Source organism: Xenopus laevis, chromosome 2S (assembly GCF_017654675.1).
Source record: "Xenopus laevis strain J_2021 chromosome 2S, Xenopus_laevis_v10.1, whole genome shotgun sequence".
In the NCBI taxonomy this organism is placed as follows: Eukaryota; Metazoa; Chordata; class Amphibia; order Anura; family Pipidae; genus Xenopus; species Xenopus laevis.
In genome coordinates this window covers 112,243,963-112,257,839 of record NC_054374.1, presented here as the reverse complement: position 1 = coordinate 112,257,839, position 13,877 = coordinate 112,243,963, and the positions used below count along the sequence as shown (strand labels likewise).

General features: G+C 44.3%; 1 protein-coding gene across 1 annotated transcript; it reads right to left on the bottom strand.

The window, feature by feature from the left end:
- Positions 1–3,100: 3,100 nt before the first annotated feature.
- LOC121400660 (myb-related transcription factor, partner of profilin-like) lies at positions 3,101–6,570 on the bottom strand. Its single transcript, XM_041584285.1, has 4 exons — positions 5,952–6,570; positions 4,628–4,744; positions 4,483–4,542; positions 3,101–3,608 (listed from the first exon to the last, which is right to left on the bottom strand). Exons 1-4 carry the CDS (start codon positions 6,400–6,402, stop codon positions 3,277–3,279), a joined length of 960 nt encoding a protein of 319 aa, XP_041440219.1. The 5' UTR covers positions 6,403–6,570; the 3' UTR covers positions 3,101–3,276.
- Between the last annotated feature and the right edge of the window lie 7,307 nt (positions 6,571–13,877).

Genomic DNA, 13,877 nt, shown 5'->3' with positions numbered 1-13,877 from the left:
CAATGTGCAGGTGGTGTGTGATTCCAAAATGCGCATCATGAGTGTGAGATCTGGCTTTCCCGGAAGTGTCCTTGATGCCACTATCCTGCGTCAGTCAGCTCTCCATGGCCTCTTTACCCGAGGAGAAATGCCGGACGGCTGGCTTGTGGGTAAGTTATATTTTCAATTTCATACAAAGACACTTCAAATATTATTTTAAAGGTGATATGTATGTATTTTCAAGAATTGTTTCCCTTTTTGCAGTCTGGCTACAATAGATGCACTATGCATCTTGGGAGCTGTAGTTTAGTTCAATCAGCTCACTTTGTTAGGGCTTTTAATTCTTGCCACCTGATTCAGTTTACAGGTGTGATGTGTTAAGGGGATGATTTTTTAATGGATCTGCACACACACAATTATTTGCATTTGGGGGGGGGATTAACTCTTTTATTGTGCGACCAATGCTTATTTGAACCTGGGTGGAGTCACCTTTAGAAAACATATCGGTAAGTGGCAGTGTTTGTTTAGCAATGACCGGCTTTTGTGTGGCTACTTACATTTATTTTGATTTGTGTTAATGATTTTTTCTTGTTTGATCTACACGTATGGCTTCTTCTGTTTTCTTGTTTGAAATGACATTACCCATGTTACTATTTTGGACAAGCGCCTTGGCAAAAAAGAAAAACAAACACACCCGGTAATGTTTTAGTGGCTTTACTGACACAATCTTTGTCAAAATCCAAAAAAGTTGAACAACAATAAAAAGACAATCTATATCTGTATAAAGTTTGTTTGTTTTTGGAACACACAATATTTATTTTAAACCATTAAATATGTACCTTAGCTGGAAGCCACAGGAGGAATTTGGTCTCAACATATATTTCAAAATATAGCAGCCCCTATAGACCACTAAAGGGCAAAAGCTTTACAAAGCATTTGTTGCATAACATTGCTAATGCACCCCAGGATTCATCATGGCCAACTTTACATTAAACAGTATCCAAAAATTTGGCCCTTGATAAGCTTGTGTCCAAAACAATAATATAACAATCAATATGATCTACAAATGACACTTGTCACTATATGACAATTTGGCCAGTTTAAAAGTATCAACAATATGAGATTAGTGCTGGCCAGGTAGAGTGTTGGACACCCAACAATGCTTGATAGTGCAAAGTAACAACCAAGGCTTTGTGCCTTTAAGGCATATCATACACCTTGGACTTGCTATTTAATGAGCACAGGTGGAGGAGGAGGAGGAGGTAGGCGTTAGCACCTATTATGAGTGCTTGGTAGCCAAAGTAGGCCAGAGGTAGCCAACATAACTTCTCGTGCTAAGTAACAATGCTTTGTGCCTTTAAGGCATATCATACACCTTGGACTTGCTATTTAATGAGCACAGGTGGAGGAGGAGGAGGTAGGCGTTAGCACCTATTATGAGTGCTGGGTAGCCAAAGTAGGCCAGAGGTAGCCAACATAACTTCTCGTGCAAAGTAACAATGCTTTGTGCCTATAAGGCATATCATACACCTTGGACTTGCTATTTAATGAGCACAGGTGGAGGAGGAGGAGGAGGTAGGCGTTAGCACCTATTATGAGTGCTGGGTAGCCAAAGTAGGCCAGAGGTAGCCAACATAACTTCTCGTGCAAAGTAACAATGCTTTGTGCCTATAAGGCATATCATACACCTTGGACTTGCTATTTAATGAGCACAGGTGGAGGAGGAGGAGGAGGTAGGCGTTAGCACCTATTATGAGTGCTGGGTAGCCAAAGTAGGCCAGAGGTAGCCAACATAACTTCTCGTGCAAAGTAACAATGCTTTGTGCCTATAAGGCATATCATACACCTTGGACTTGCTATTTAATGAGCACAGGTGGAGGAGGAGGAGGAGGTAGGCGTTAGCACCTATTATGAGTGCTGGGTAGCCAAAGTAGGCCAGAGGTAGCCAACATAACTTCTCGTGCAAAGTAACAATGCTTTGTGCCTATAAGGCATATCATACACCTTGGACTTGCTATTTAATGAGCACAGGTGGAGGAGGAGGAGGAGGTAGGCGTTAGCACCTATTATGAGTGCTGGGTAGCCAAAGTAGGCCAGAGGTAGCCAACATAACTTCTCGTGCAAAGTAACAATGCTTTGTGCCTATAAGGCATATCATACACCTTGGACTTGCTATTTAATGAGCACAGGTGGAGGAGGAGGAGGAGGTAGGCGTTAGCACCTATTATGAGTGCTGGGTAGCCAAAGTAGGCCAGAGGTAGCCAACATAACTTCTCGTGCTAAGTAACAATGCTTTGTGCCTTTAAGGCATATCATACACCTTGGACTTGCTATTTAATGAGCACAGGTGGAGGAGGAGGAGGTAGGCGTTAGCACCTATTATGAGTGCTGGGTAGCCAAAGTAGGCCAGAGGTAGCCAACATAACTTCTCGTGCAAAGTAACAATGCTTTGTGCCTTTAAGGCATATCATACACCTTGGACTTGCTATTTAATGAGCACAGGTGGAGGAGGAGGAGGTAGGCGTTAGCACCTATTATGAGTGCTGGGTAGCCAAAGTAGGCTAGAGGTAGCCAACATAACTTCATAGTGCAAAGCACAAGGTACACTGTTTTCACTTTGACAGTTGCAGAATATAGGCCATTGTTACATGAATGCACATAACATGTAAACCACATAAATACAGAGCTTGATTAGCATATGGAACCTTTGAAGCAACACTGCACTAGTGATAAATACACCATAACAAAGTGTAGTCATATGCTTGCAATACAATTCATTGACCCTTACATGTAACATTTTTTGGCCAAGTGAATATGTTCGGCAACACTGCAGCATCGCCATAGAAATATGTTAGAGCAAATGCACTTCGATGTTTGTAAGTGCTTTTCCAGATGTTATTGGAAAGGGCGCCAATGGGTGTTAGATATGGCACACCTTGGTGCTGATAACACCATACATATATACATATGTTAGAGCAAATGCACTTAGATGTTTTGAAGTGCTTTTCCAGGTGTTATTGGAAAGGGTGCCAATAGATGTTAAAATGGCACCCCTCAGTGATGAGAATGGAGCAGTGTAAACAATGGGATGTGTTGTTTGGGAGTCAGTCCCATTGCTGGGTAACGGACAAAGTGATACCTGAAGCGTCAATAGGGCAAAGTTTGTTACCAGGAGAAAAACAGGCAAAGAGGCCAGTGTCAGATGGAAAATGACACAGACTGGAGCTAGGGACGTTTGTCCCCTCGGACAGGACCGTCTCCCCTTCTATGCCCCCTTTCCCTCCGATGTTGAGGAGCTTAAGGGGGTGGAGGGGGAGCAGCAGGTGGACCTGGGACTTCACCCTCAGCAGAGCCCCCTGGTTGATGAGGCTGGGCTGCCATAGCTGCCACCAGGTCCTGGATTCCACGATGGATGGTCACCTGGGTCTCCTGAATATCCCTATGGATTAGGGCCATCCACCGCCTCATCCAGAGTTCCTGGCGGCGCTGCTGGTGGAGCAGAGCCTGCATGGCAGCCATCATGGCGTCAACGAGCCCCGGTTGTGCCGCAGGTTGCTCACCCAGTCGCCGTCCTTCCTCCTGTGGTGGTCCCCCAATTGCTGCAGCAGCAGCAGTGGCAGCAGCACGACCTACAAGAAAAATCAAATCTAAGTATATATATTGGAATGTGCATAACCCACAACAAACGAGCGGATCTCTCTCCGATATGCCCACCTTGAGGTGGGCAATATCGCACTGATCCGATTGTGGGCCCTAGGGACCAACGATCGGATCATAACGAATAGGAACGGGCGGTTGGATCGCAGGACCGCATCAACGAACAGATGCCTTCGTGATCCGACGGGATTTTAGTCCCATCCAATCGAGATCTGGCCGACTTATGGCCAGATCTCGATCGGGGAAGCCCGTCGGGGGCCCCCATACACGGGCCAATAAGCTGTCGGTCTGTCGGCAGCTTTTATTGGCCCGTGTTTGGCCACATTTAGATTGGAGGTGGTGTTTTCTTTTGGGCGGGCTGGCATAAACAAAACATTAGAGTGAAAATTTCACACCAGTCTGTAGCTTGGAAAACAAGTTTTTTTTTTTTTGACAAAAAAAAAGTTTGAAAGGACATGTAAACCCTCCCTCCCAGTGAGGAGGAGCTTCAGATACCTGCCACTGGTTTTTAAAAGGTTAACAGTAAAGTCTGCAGTATCCCCTTAATCACTTAGAATTCCTTCTCCTCTTCTAACTCACTCTGGCCCTCCCTCAGGAATTCCATTTGGCTGTTGGCTAATGAGCATGCTCAGTTCTTCTCAGCTCAGATTACTAAACACACCCTCCAATCTAACAGCCACTGAGCAGACATCATTACTGGTTCCCATAGAAACTCTGCTCTAGCTGTCTGATCCTATTTTATTCTCCTAACCACCTCTCCTGAGCTCAGCTTAACCAATACATGGCATCTTTGGTGACACACAGACAAATAAAGTAAGGGGTTATTAGTTATAAAATTACTCTTACGTCTGGGGGGCACCACAGGTATCACAGCTGGTGACTGGGCGCGGCTTTCAGCTCGGTGTTCTGTAATGTGAGATAGGACATTAGTAATGCTGTAAACAAGTCGAGGAAGCAACTACATTGGCCACAACATTGAACATGTCTGTACCTTGAGCTTCCGGGGCTCTATCACGATCTTCAGCCTCACCCTCTTCCTGGGGTTGCTGAGCGGCGTCGTCCTGGTCCTGGTCACTGCCCGAGTCAGGCCGCGATGTTTGCGGCGGTACTGCAATTGTGAATAAAGAAAACAAAAAAAGTATTAAAAAAACAAAATCATATGGAATTGCAAGAGACCTCCCACATGCTACAAATCTATTTTATTTCTCATTCCAAATACTAACTCCAATGGAATGGTACAGCAAGTGAGATGGAATGGTTAAAACTTAAAGGAACAGTAACATCAAAAAATAAGTGTTTTAAAGTAATGAAAATAGTGTTGCCCTGCACTGGTAAAACTGCTGTGTTTGCTTCAGAAACACTACTATTGTTTATATAAATAAGCTGCTGTGTAGCAATGGGGGCAGCCATTCAAATGAGAAAAGGCTCAGGTTACACAGCAGATAAACTCTGTAGAACATAATGGAGTTATCTATTATCCACTATTTAACCTGTGCCATATAGACTTTTTTCAATTCCTGTTCCACAGCAGCTTGTTTATATGAACTATAGTAGTGTTTCTGAAGCAAACACACCAGTATTACCCGTGCAGGGCAACAGTACATGACATTTTCATTACTTTAAAACACTTATATTTTTTGGTGTTACTGTTCCTTTAAATACATTTGCAATGGTGCGAGCAGAAGAGAATGTAATATATGACAATACTTGTGATTTTAAAGTTATTTAGGTTTTTAATCAGCAGATCTAAACTTTGCAGTCTCAGCAATCTGGTTGCTAGGGTCCAAATTAGCATAGCAACCATGCATTCATCTGAAGAAGAGACTGGAATATAATTAGTGGATGGTCTAATTAGTAATATGAGTAATAAAAACTCACAATAACATCACATGTGTAGTCTTACAGAGCATTTCTAGACCCACATTTTAAAGCTGGAAAGAGTCCTTTAATTTTAAACATAAATAATGAAGGACAACTGAAAAGTTGCTTAGACTTGGCCATTCTAGAACATACTTAAAAGTTAACTTAAAGGTGAACCACCCCTTTAATGCAGTTTCTAAACATTTGTACTATAGTGGGGAAATGGTTAATAAAGAAATGGCTGCCATTTTGTCTATGTTACAGCTGCACTTAATAACTAGTAATGAACAAACAGCAAAGTTGTAAAGAAAAGCACAAGAAACTCCTCTAATGCAAAACAGGAGCAATATTTTAGCAAAGAAGTGAAATACTAAAGGGGAAATTAGACATTTATCTAAATGATGTGAATGTGGAAAAAAGGAGTCAGATGTTTGTTTCTATAAAATTCAACTTACTTCTCCAGTCTGTGTCCACTCCTTCACTGCCCTCTTTGCTCAAAATGTCCAGAAGCCGGCGCTCGTAGGGCTTCAGTCTGAGTGGAGGGACTCGCCCTCCGCCGGTCTTCTGGGCTTTAGCTCTTCTGGTAACCAGCTTTGCCCTTAGCCAACGCTTCAGGTCACTGAAGCGCTTGTACACTGTGGGGCGATCCCTGTGTAAAGCGCCCACAGTGTTCACCTTGTCCGTTACCTGCTGCCAGTGGTGTTGACGTCTGGCAGCACTGATACGATGGGACCGACTCCCAAACAGCACATCCCATCGCGCTAACACCTCATCCACCAGTGCTCCATTCTCATCACTGGTAAACCTTCGGGCCATTTTGTTGGTGGGGCCCTCCTCTCCTCCGTCATCATCACCCTCCTCCTCCTCCTCCTGTCTCCTCTCTGAGGCAGTTGGTCGTGCCTCCATCTCCTCCTCGCTGCTGGGCAGCCTCTGTGTCCTCCTCCTGGGGGAGCCTCTCCGAGCCCTGGGTGGGGTGCGTGACACGCTGCGTGCCCCAGATGGCGGGCGAGACACGCAGCGTGCCCTGGGGGACTCCCTGCGTTGGCTGGGGGACACCCTCCCTACACTATGCTCCTGCCCCCCTGACCTACTCTCCTCCCTCCCTCTACGGGACCCCCCTGCCCTACTCTCCTCCCCTCTACGGGACCCCCCTGCCCTACGCTCCTCCCTCCCTCTACGGGACCCCCCTGCCCTACTCTCCTCCCCTCTACGGGACCCCCCTGCCCTACGCTCCTCCCTCCCTCTACGGGACCCCCCTGCCCTACTCCCCTCCCCTCTACGGGACCCCCCTGCCCTACTCTCCTCCCCTCTACGGGACCCCCCTGCCCTACGCTCCTCCCTCCCTCTACGGGACCCCCCTGCCCTACTCTCACCCCCACTACGGGACCCCCCACCTGAACTACTCTCTTCCCCTCCCCTACGGGACCCCCCACTCTCTTCCTCCTCCTCCTCCTCCTCCCCCCAGGAACCCCTCCCAGTGACTCCCCAGCCTGTGCCCCCCTCTCTCCCCCTCCTGCGACGACTAAGATCCCACATAGTGTGGGATCCAGCCTCCGTTGGCACTTCCCCAGGGCTGGAGAGACGTTCCCCCTCCTCCTCCTCCTCCTCCTCAAGCCTCCTCCTACCAGCCATTTTCAAAAAAAAAGCAACCTGCCTCAGACACCTCCTCCACCTGTGCAGTCTAAATAGCAAGTGCGCAATTGGGCCGAAAATGCACCTAAAATGGCCTCTAGAGGGCTTCCTGTTTGAAAAAAATGGCAAAAAGGAAGTGGGGCATAAAAACTTCGAATCGATCGATTCGAATACAAGTGGGGCAAGGGGCACTTCGATCTTACTTCGATCGTATTCGACAGTACGCTACGACCGAATTCTTCGAATCGAAGGCACTATTCCTGCGATCGCAGGATAAATCGTTCGATCGTACGATTTTACTTCGATTGGAAATAGCACAAAAACCCTTCGACTTCGATATTCGAAGTCGAAGGATTTCAATTCCTAGTCGAATATCGAAGGTTAATTAACCCTCGATATTCGACCCTTGATGAATCGGCCCCTTAGTGTATGTTCAAACCCTCACCAAAATGCAAATAACTCACAAATAAAGATAGATGTGTATATATATATATATATATATATATATATATATATATATATATATATATATGTTGGGGTGCACAGTCACATCAAATATATAAAAAATTATCTTAAAGGAATAGTTTAGTATAAAAAATAAAAACTGGTTAAATAGATGGGCTGTGCAAAATAAAAAATGTTTCTAATAAAGTAAGTTAGCCAAAAATGTAATGTATAAAGACTGGAGTGACTGGATGTCTAACAGAACACAACATCCTGATTTTCAGCTCTTTAATTCTGAGTAGGTCAGAGATTTAAAAAGGGTCACATGGTACATTTCTGTTCAGTGAGTTTGCAAAAGAACTTTAGCATTCAGCTCAGATTCAAAAGCAACAGTTATGACCCATGTGGCCACCTCAAGTCACTGATTGGTTACTGCCAGGAAACCAAGAAACCTGGTTTTAGAGTTTGTGAGTTTAGTTGTGGTTTCAAAAACCTATAAAACTACTAAAATTTGACCTTCAATAATTAGGCCTCCATGTGTAAAGTCTGTTCAGAACTATGGATAACCTTTTCATGCATCTGAAAATAAAATAGAATTCAGGAGCTGATACAAACATTTTTTCAGATTAGTATGATTTGGAATAACATTATCAAAAAAGAACCTTAATGTTTTGGGCATTATGAGTTGGGTTGTTCCTGCCATAAGACAATTTGCGAAAGCCACTGCCGAAACGTGCTTCTCCTGGAAATTAGGAGATGCTTGCAGCCTCCTGTCACCCCCTTCAGTCGCCCATGATCACCAGCTCACTCTCCAGATAAGTTTTCCTCCCCGTTACCACCTCTCACTGGGGGTCATTTATCAACACTGGGCAAATTTGCCCATGAGCAATAACCCATAACAACCAATTAGATGTTGCATTCATTGTTCTACTTGCAGCTGGCTTTAGAAAGCTAATCACTGATTGGTTGCTATGGGTAACTGCCCATGGGCAAATTTGCCCAGTGTAGATAAATGGAGCCCCACTGTTTCTTTACTACAAAGAATGTGAAATTATCCCCAACGTAATTCTTGCCTATGTAAAAGTCAAAAGGTGAATGTACTATTGAAAGACAATAAAACATTTAAATAACAAAAAAATGTGCACAAACCATAAAATAATGCTTCTAAAAGTAAATGGAACTAAAAGATTGTGAAAAATGTCAGGAATAAAAATATTCTGATTATTCTTTTCTCCCTAAGGCTCTTGAAGGAGTATAATCGATTAGGGTTTAGTTCTACCAAGGCAGGGGGCAATGGGTGATTCACTGGCAAGGGCAATTTGCATGGAAAGAAATGTCACAGAACTCTAATGTGCAAAACAATCAGTCACTGATTCAGGGCGCAAGCTCATTTTGGGTTCAGGCAAATTTTTGTTTTTGCTTAATAAGGAGGATCCAGCAGAGGGTCTGCTTTTTCTCTTCTTCTAGATGGTGGTTTATGGCTTGATTCTAGCCTTGTCTTTTTGTCCAAGACACAATAAAGAGCCTAGCACTGTTCTTGCTAATTCATATATTAAAAAGAAAATATATGTGTTGGCCTTGAGCCACTAGCTCCCTCGTGTGTTGAAATTGTTTAACTATATAACCTTCAGCCTAAGAAAATGAAAAAAAATATTTGTTGCTATGGTGACCAGTTAGGCTTTGTTATTTAGTGGTGTATTAAATTAAATCTACCTAGTCAAAGTATTCTAACCCCTAAGCAACTATGCTTTACTGCTCCTCTGTTTCTATTTGTTTGCTAATGTGTAATGCAAACATTCTAATGTTTTCGGTAAAGCGGCTACAAAATATAAACACTTTATCTGTTTCAGTGCAGACACAAGAGGAAAAAGGTGTAATTTCTTTAAGCAGAATTTGAATATCCATGCTGGGAACCAGAAACAGCAATTTAAGTCCTAGAAAAATATATTAATATACTATATTGTGCTGTAATTGAAGTCCTTTTATAGGATTGCCTTAAAGTGTATCCCTAGAACACCAAAACCAAGGGCTTTTTTTTTTACTGTTCTCATTGTCTGTATAATAGTAAAGTGCTTTCTTTTTATGCATTGGATCTGGTTGCTCCTTATTTGCTTCTGACAGAAAGAATCACAACCCAAACTTCAAGACAAAAGTAAATGTACAGTATGCATACTTTGCAATTTAAGACAAAATAGTCTCAAAAAGCAATGCTCTGATTTTCTTATTGCTGCTTTCTTTTCACCTTGGAGCTGATGAGGTTTGAAAAACCACTATCAGGGTTAAACTGACCATCAGGTTACCAGGGAGAATCCCAGTGGTCCTTAATGCCAGCCAGGGTGGGACCGGGCTGGCAGGACACCAGGAAAAAAAACTTGGTGGACCACCGGGCCTCATGGGCCCCCGTTGGCCCAGTCCTGCTCACCATAATAGCGATGCACTATTTGCGCATAGCACCGCTATTTGTACATGCACAATGGTATTTGCGCATGCGCGGGAGGGCATAGTTTTTTATAACTCTTTATTTATTTGAAGTTTTAACAAAGCATTGCATATCATCACATTGCAGACTCATTTACTCACAACAGAGTCAGTGGCCTAACAACAAGGCATACACAATCGCATGAGAAAATTCCATTGAATAACGCCCGTGGGCGCACACCTTGTGGCATGGAGACAGAAGCATTAGGAATGGATATGAGCCTAGCATCGTGGACTAGGACAGTAATCAAAAATTAAGAAAGGAACATGAAAAATAAAAAAATAAAAATAATAAAAAAAAATATAACCAAACCGTAAACCATTTGAGCCCGGGGGAATCAGGGGAGAGGACCATCTGCTTACACAAAAGGAGGAGGGTATATAGACTCAAGAGCGATAGTATCCCTGAGGGAATGGGCAGCTGCAGGTGGGATGGAAGTCAGGTAGAAATAGTATGGATCAAGTCCCAGTGCGACCATACTTTATCAAAGAGCATCAACTGGGATCTGTGTAGGGCAGCCAAGTATTCCATCCGCCTCACATCCTGGATGGCTGTTTTGAGTTCGTTGGCCGAAGGAGCTCTCTGAGACTTCCAGTGTCGTGCTAAAAGACGTTTGGCTGCAGTTAAGATAAGGTTGGCCAGTTTCTGAACAGGGTTCATTAATCTGGGAAATGGTTTCCCTAAAAGGAATGTTTGCGGGTCTAAGTGTAAGGAACGGCCCAGCAGAGGCTCAAGCAATGCTAAAACTCCCTTCCAATACTCCACCAAGAGAGGACATGTCCAGAATATGTGATACAATGTCCCTTCCTCACCACAGTGTCGCCAACATGCCGCCGAGGCAGTGGGATATATAGAGTGCAATCTGGCAGGTGTCATATACCAGTGCGTGAGGATCTTATAATTCACCTCTTTATGTGTCACACATGCCGAGGCCTTCCGGAGGTTTTCCCAAATTGTAGACCAGGTATGTAAGGAGAGCTCTGCTCCTAAGGTCTGTTCCCATAACCGCATATATCTATGTTTCACAAAAGAGAGTTCAGTGTCAGTCGTGAGGATTCCATAAATATCCGAAATTAAACCCCTTCTGTGGGATCTAGTGGCCATAATAACGTCCAGCGGGGACTGGTTAGGAGGCAATTGGGGACCAAACATCTTCAAGACATAGTGCCGGATCTGCAGGTATTGATAAAAAATTGCATTGGGTAAGTCACCATGTTTAGCTCGTAACTCTTGGAAGGTGAGAAGTTTACGAGTCAAGGAGTTATAGAAATCCTTCACCTGCGTCAGATCATTCCCCAACCAGGGTTGGGCAAAAGAGGCAGAGAGGCCCGGGACAAAGTCCGGATTACCAAAAATCGGGGTCAGTCTGTGAGGGCCTTTAACAATATTGTAACGTGATCTGGAATAGTTTCACATGGCCAAAGTCAGTTTCACAGAGTTTAGCTTAATGTCCTTCAAGGGAATCAGTTTGTTAACATCCCACAATAAAAAGGCAACTGTATACGGAAACATTACATCATTTTCAATCGTGACCCATTTACCACAATGTGATTTGGCAGACCAAGCTACTGCTTGCCGCAGTTGTGCTGCTAGGAAATATTTAAGAATATCAGGTGCACCCAGGCCTCCCCACTTAATTGGGGTCACTAATACCTTACGGGCAAGCCTATGGGACTTGGAAGCCCAAATGAATCTAATAAGTCTAGCCTGTAGAACCTTCATGACCTTGTTAGGTATACGAATAGGGAGTGTTTCGAAGTGGTAGAGCAGTCTAGGGAGGGAAACCATCTTGATAGTGGTCATCCTGCCAAACCAAGAAAGCGTGTGGGAGGTCCACTTTTCCAAGTCACTATAGATCTGGGAGAGAAGAGGGGCGTAATTTGCCTTGTACAGCGTTGCATAAGTGGGAGTGATCCTGACACCTAGGTACTTAATATAGTCAGATTTCCATTTATAGTTAAAATTTAATTGTAGGAGTTTGGCTTGGGAATGAGGTATATTTATGGGGAGGGCCTCAGATTTATCCTGATTAATCTTGTGATTGGAGAGCTTACTAAAGGTGTCTAATAGAGCGTGCAAATTTGGCAGAGACGTCAAAGGGCGTGTGATATTGAGTAGGACATCATCAGCGAATAAGGAGATTTTGTAAGTCTTTCCCCGGTGAGCGATGCCATGTATATTCGGGGAATTCCTAACAGCTGTAGCCAGGGGCTCAATAGAGAGTGCATAGATAAGGGGAGAGAGAGGGCATCCTTGACGTGTGCCATTAGAAATCGGAATGAGAGAGGAGAGGTGGCCCTCTATTTTAACTGCAGCAGTGGGTTTAGAGTAAAGAGCTGAAATTGCATTCCGGAAGGGACCCCCAAAACCCATCAGATCTAATACCTTGTTCATGTAAGCCCAATCAAGGCGGTCAAAGGCCTTCTCCGCATCTAGACTCAGGACCAGGAGAGGGGTTTGAGTAGTGTTTGCAAGGTCAATGAGATTAATTACTTTCCTAGTGTTGTCACCAGCCTGTCTGTTGGAGATGAAGCCCACCTGGTCCTTGTCTATTAGCGAGGGCATAAGCGCGGTCAGGCGATTGGCCATAATTTTACTAAAGACTTTGAGGTCTGCATTTAGTAAAGCAATTGGGCGATAGCTAGCACAGTTCTGGGGGTCCTTTCCTTCCTTCAAAATCAGGGAGATATGGGAATATAGCATAGAAGGAGGCGGAGTGGAGCCCTCTAGGATTTTATTGAAAATAATGAGCAATTGCGGACCCAGTACCTTATAGAAGGTCTTATAGTAGAGATAAGTAAGACCATCTGGTTTTTTCGCTGGTGAAAATTTAAGGGTGTCCTGAAGTTCCTCCTCAGTAATAGGAGCATTAAGAGTGGAATTAGCTTCCTCAGTTAAAGTAGGTAGGTGCGATGGGGAGAGCATGTCCTGGATATGTCGTTCTAAGTCTCTAGCGATTTTTGGGGGGGGGGATGGCAAATTGTAAAGGGAACTGTAATAGGCCTGGAACGTGCGAAGAATCTGGTCCCTAGTGTGAGTAAGGTTACCATGTTTGTCTCGGATTGATAAGATAGCTCTTTGAGCCTTTTGATCCTTCAATTTGCGGGCCAGGAGTGTGTGAGCTTTATTGCCAAATTCGTAATATCGTTGTCTCGTGTATGTGATTGCCTTCTCCGCCTGTGAAATGGCTAAGTCTCGTAACAATCCCCGAAGAGAGGTAATGCGAGCTAACACAGGAATACTTGGGTGTCGGGCATATTTGATCTCTAAATTTTTAAGTTGACGAGACAACAGTAATTTACGTTGTGCCGACGAGTGTTTCAGGTTAGTTGCGGGAGGGCATAGTTTAAATGACCGGAGGGGGCCCCCGTGACTGCCAGTAGGGCCCTTTGGGTTGCAGTCCTGGTGGGCCCCCAATGCTCAAGTCCGACCCTTGTGCCAGAAAACCCCTCCTTCCTGCTGTTATAAGTCCATGCAGCATGGCTGAGCAAACTAAAATTTGTAATTGCAATCTTCACTTGCTGATTATATGTGAAATGAGTTGACACAATTTCAACTTGGTATTAAAATGTAAATACATTATTTTGTCTAATTGTTTAGTATTTTTGCTGCCAAGCAGAGGCGTATTTACCATATAGGCACTCGGGGGCCTGTGCCTTGGGTTGCAGCTTTAAGGGGCCAGCCCACAGATAAAAAAAATAGGAGCTTCCCCTGCTGCCAAATACTTCCCCATGAAATCCGGCACAATTGCTCTCTGTGCACTAGCGACCAGTGCAAGGGGGGGGGCATCCGGAAGGCCACCATAGGGCGGCGAGCACCCCTGAAA

Bases quoted from the DNA above. Each gene is read 5' to 3' on its own strand.
- LOC121400660 (XM_041584285.1), bottom strand. From the start codon at position 6,402: ATGGAGGCACGACCAACTGCCTCAGAGAGGAGACAGGAGGAGGAGGAG. The intron at 4,543-4,627 runs GTACAGACATGT...CTCACATTACAG, and splicing joins TAGAGCCCCGGAAGCTCAAG to AACACCGAGCTGAAAGCCGC. The intron at 3,609-4,482 runs GTAAGAGTAATT...TTTTTCTTGTAG, and splicing joins ACCTGTGGTGCCCCCCAGAC to GTCGTGCTGCTGCCACTGCT.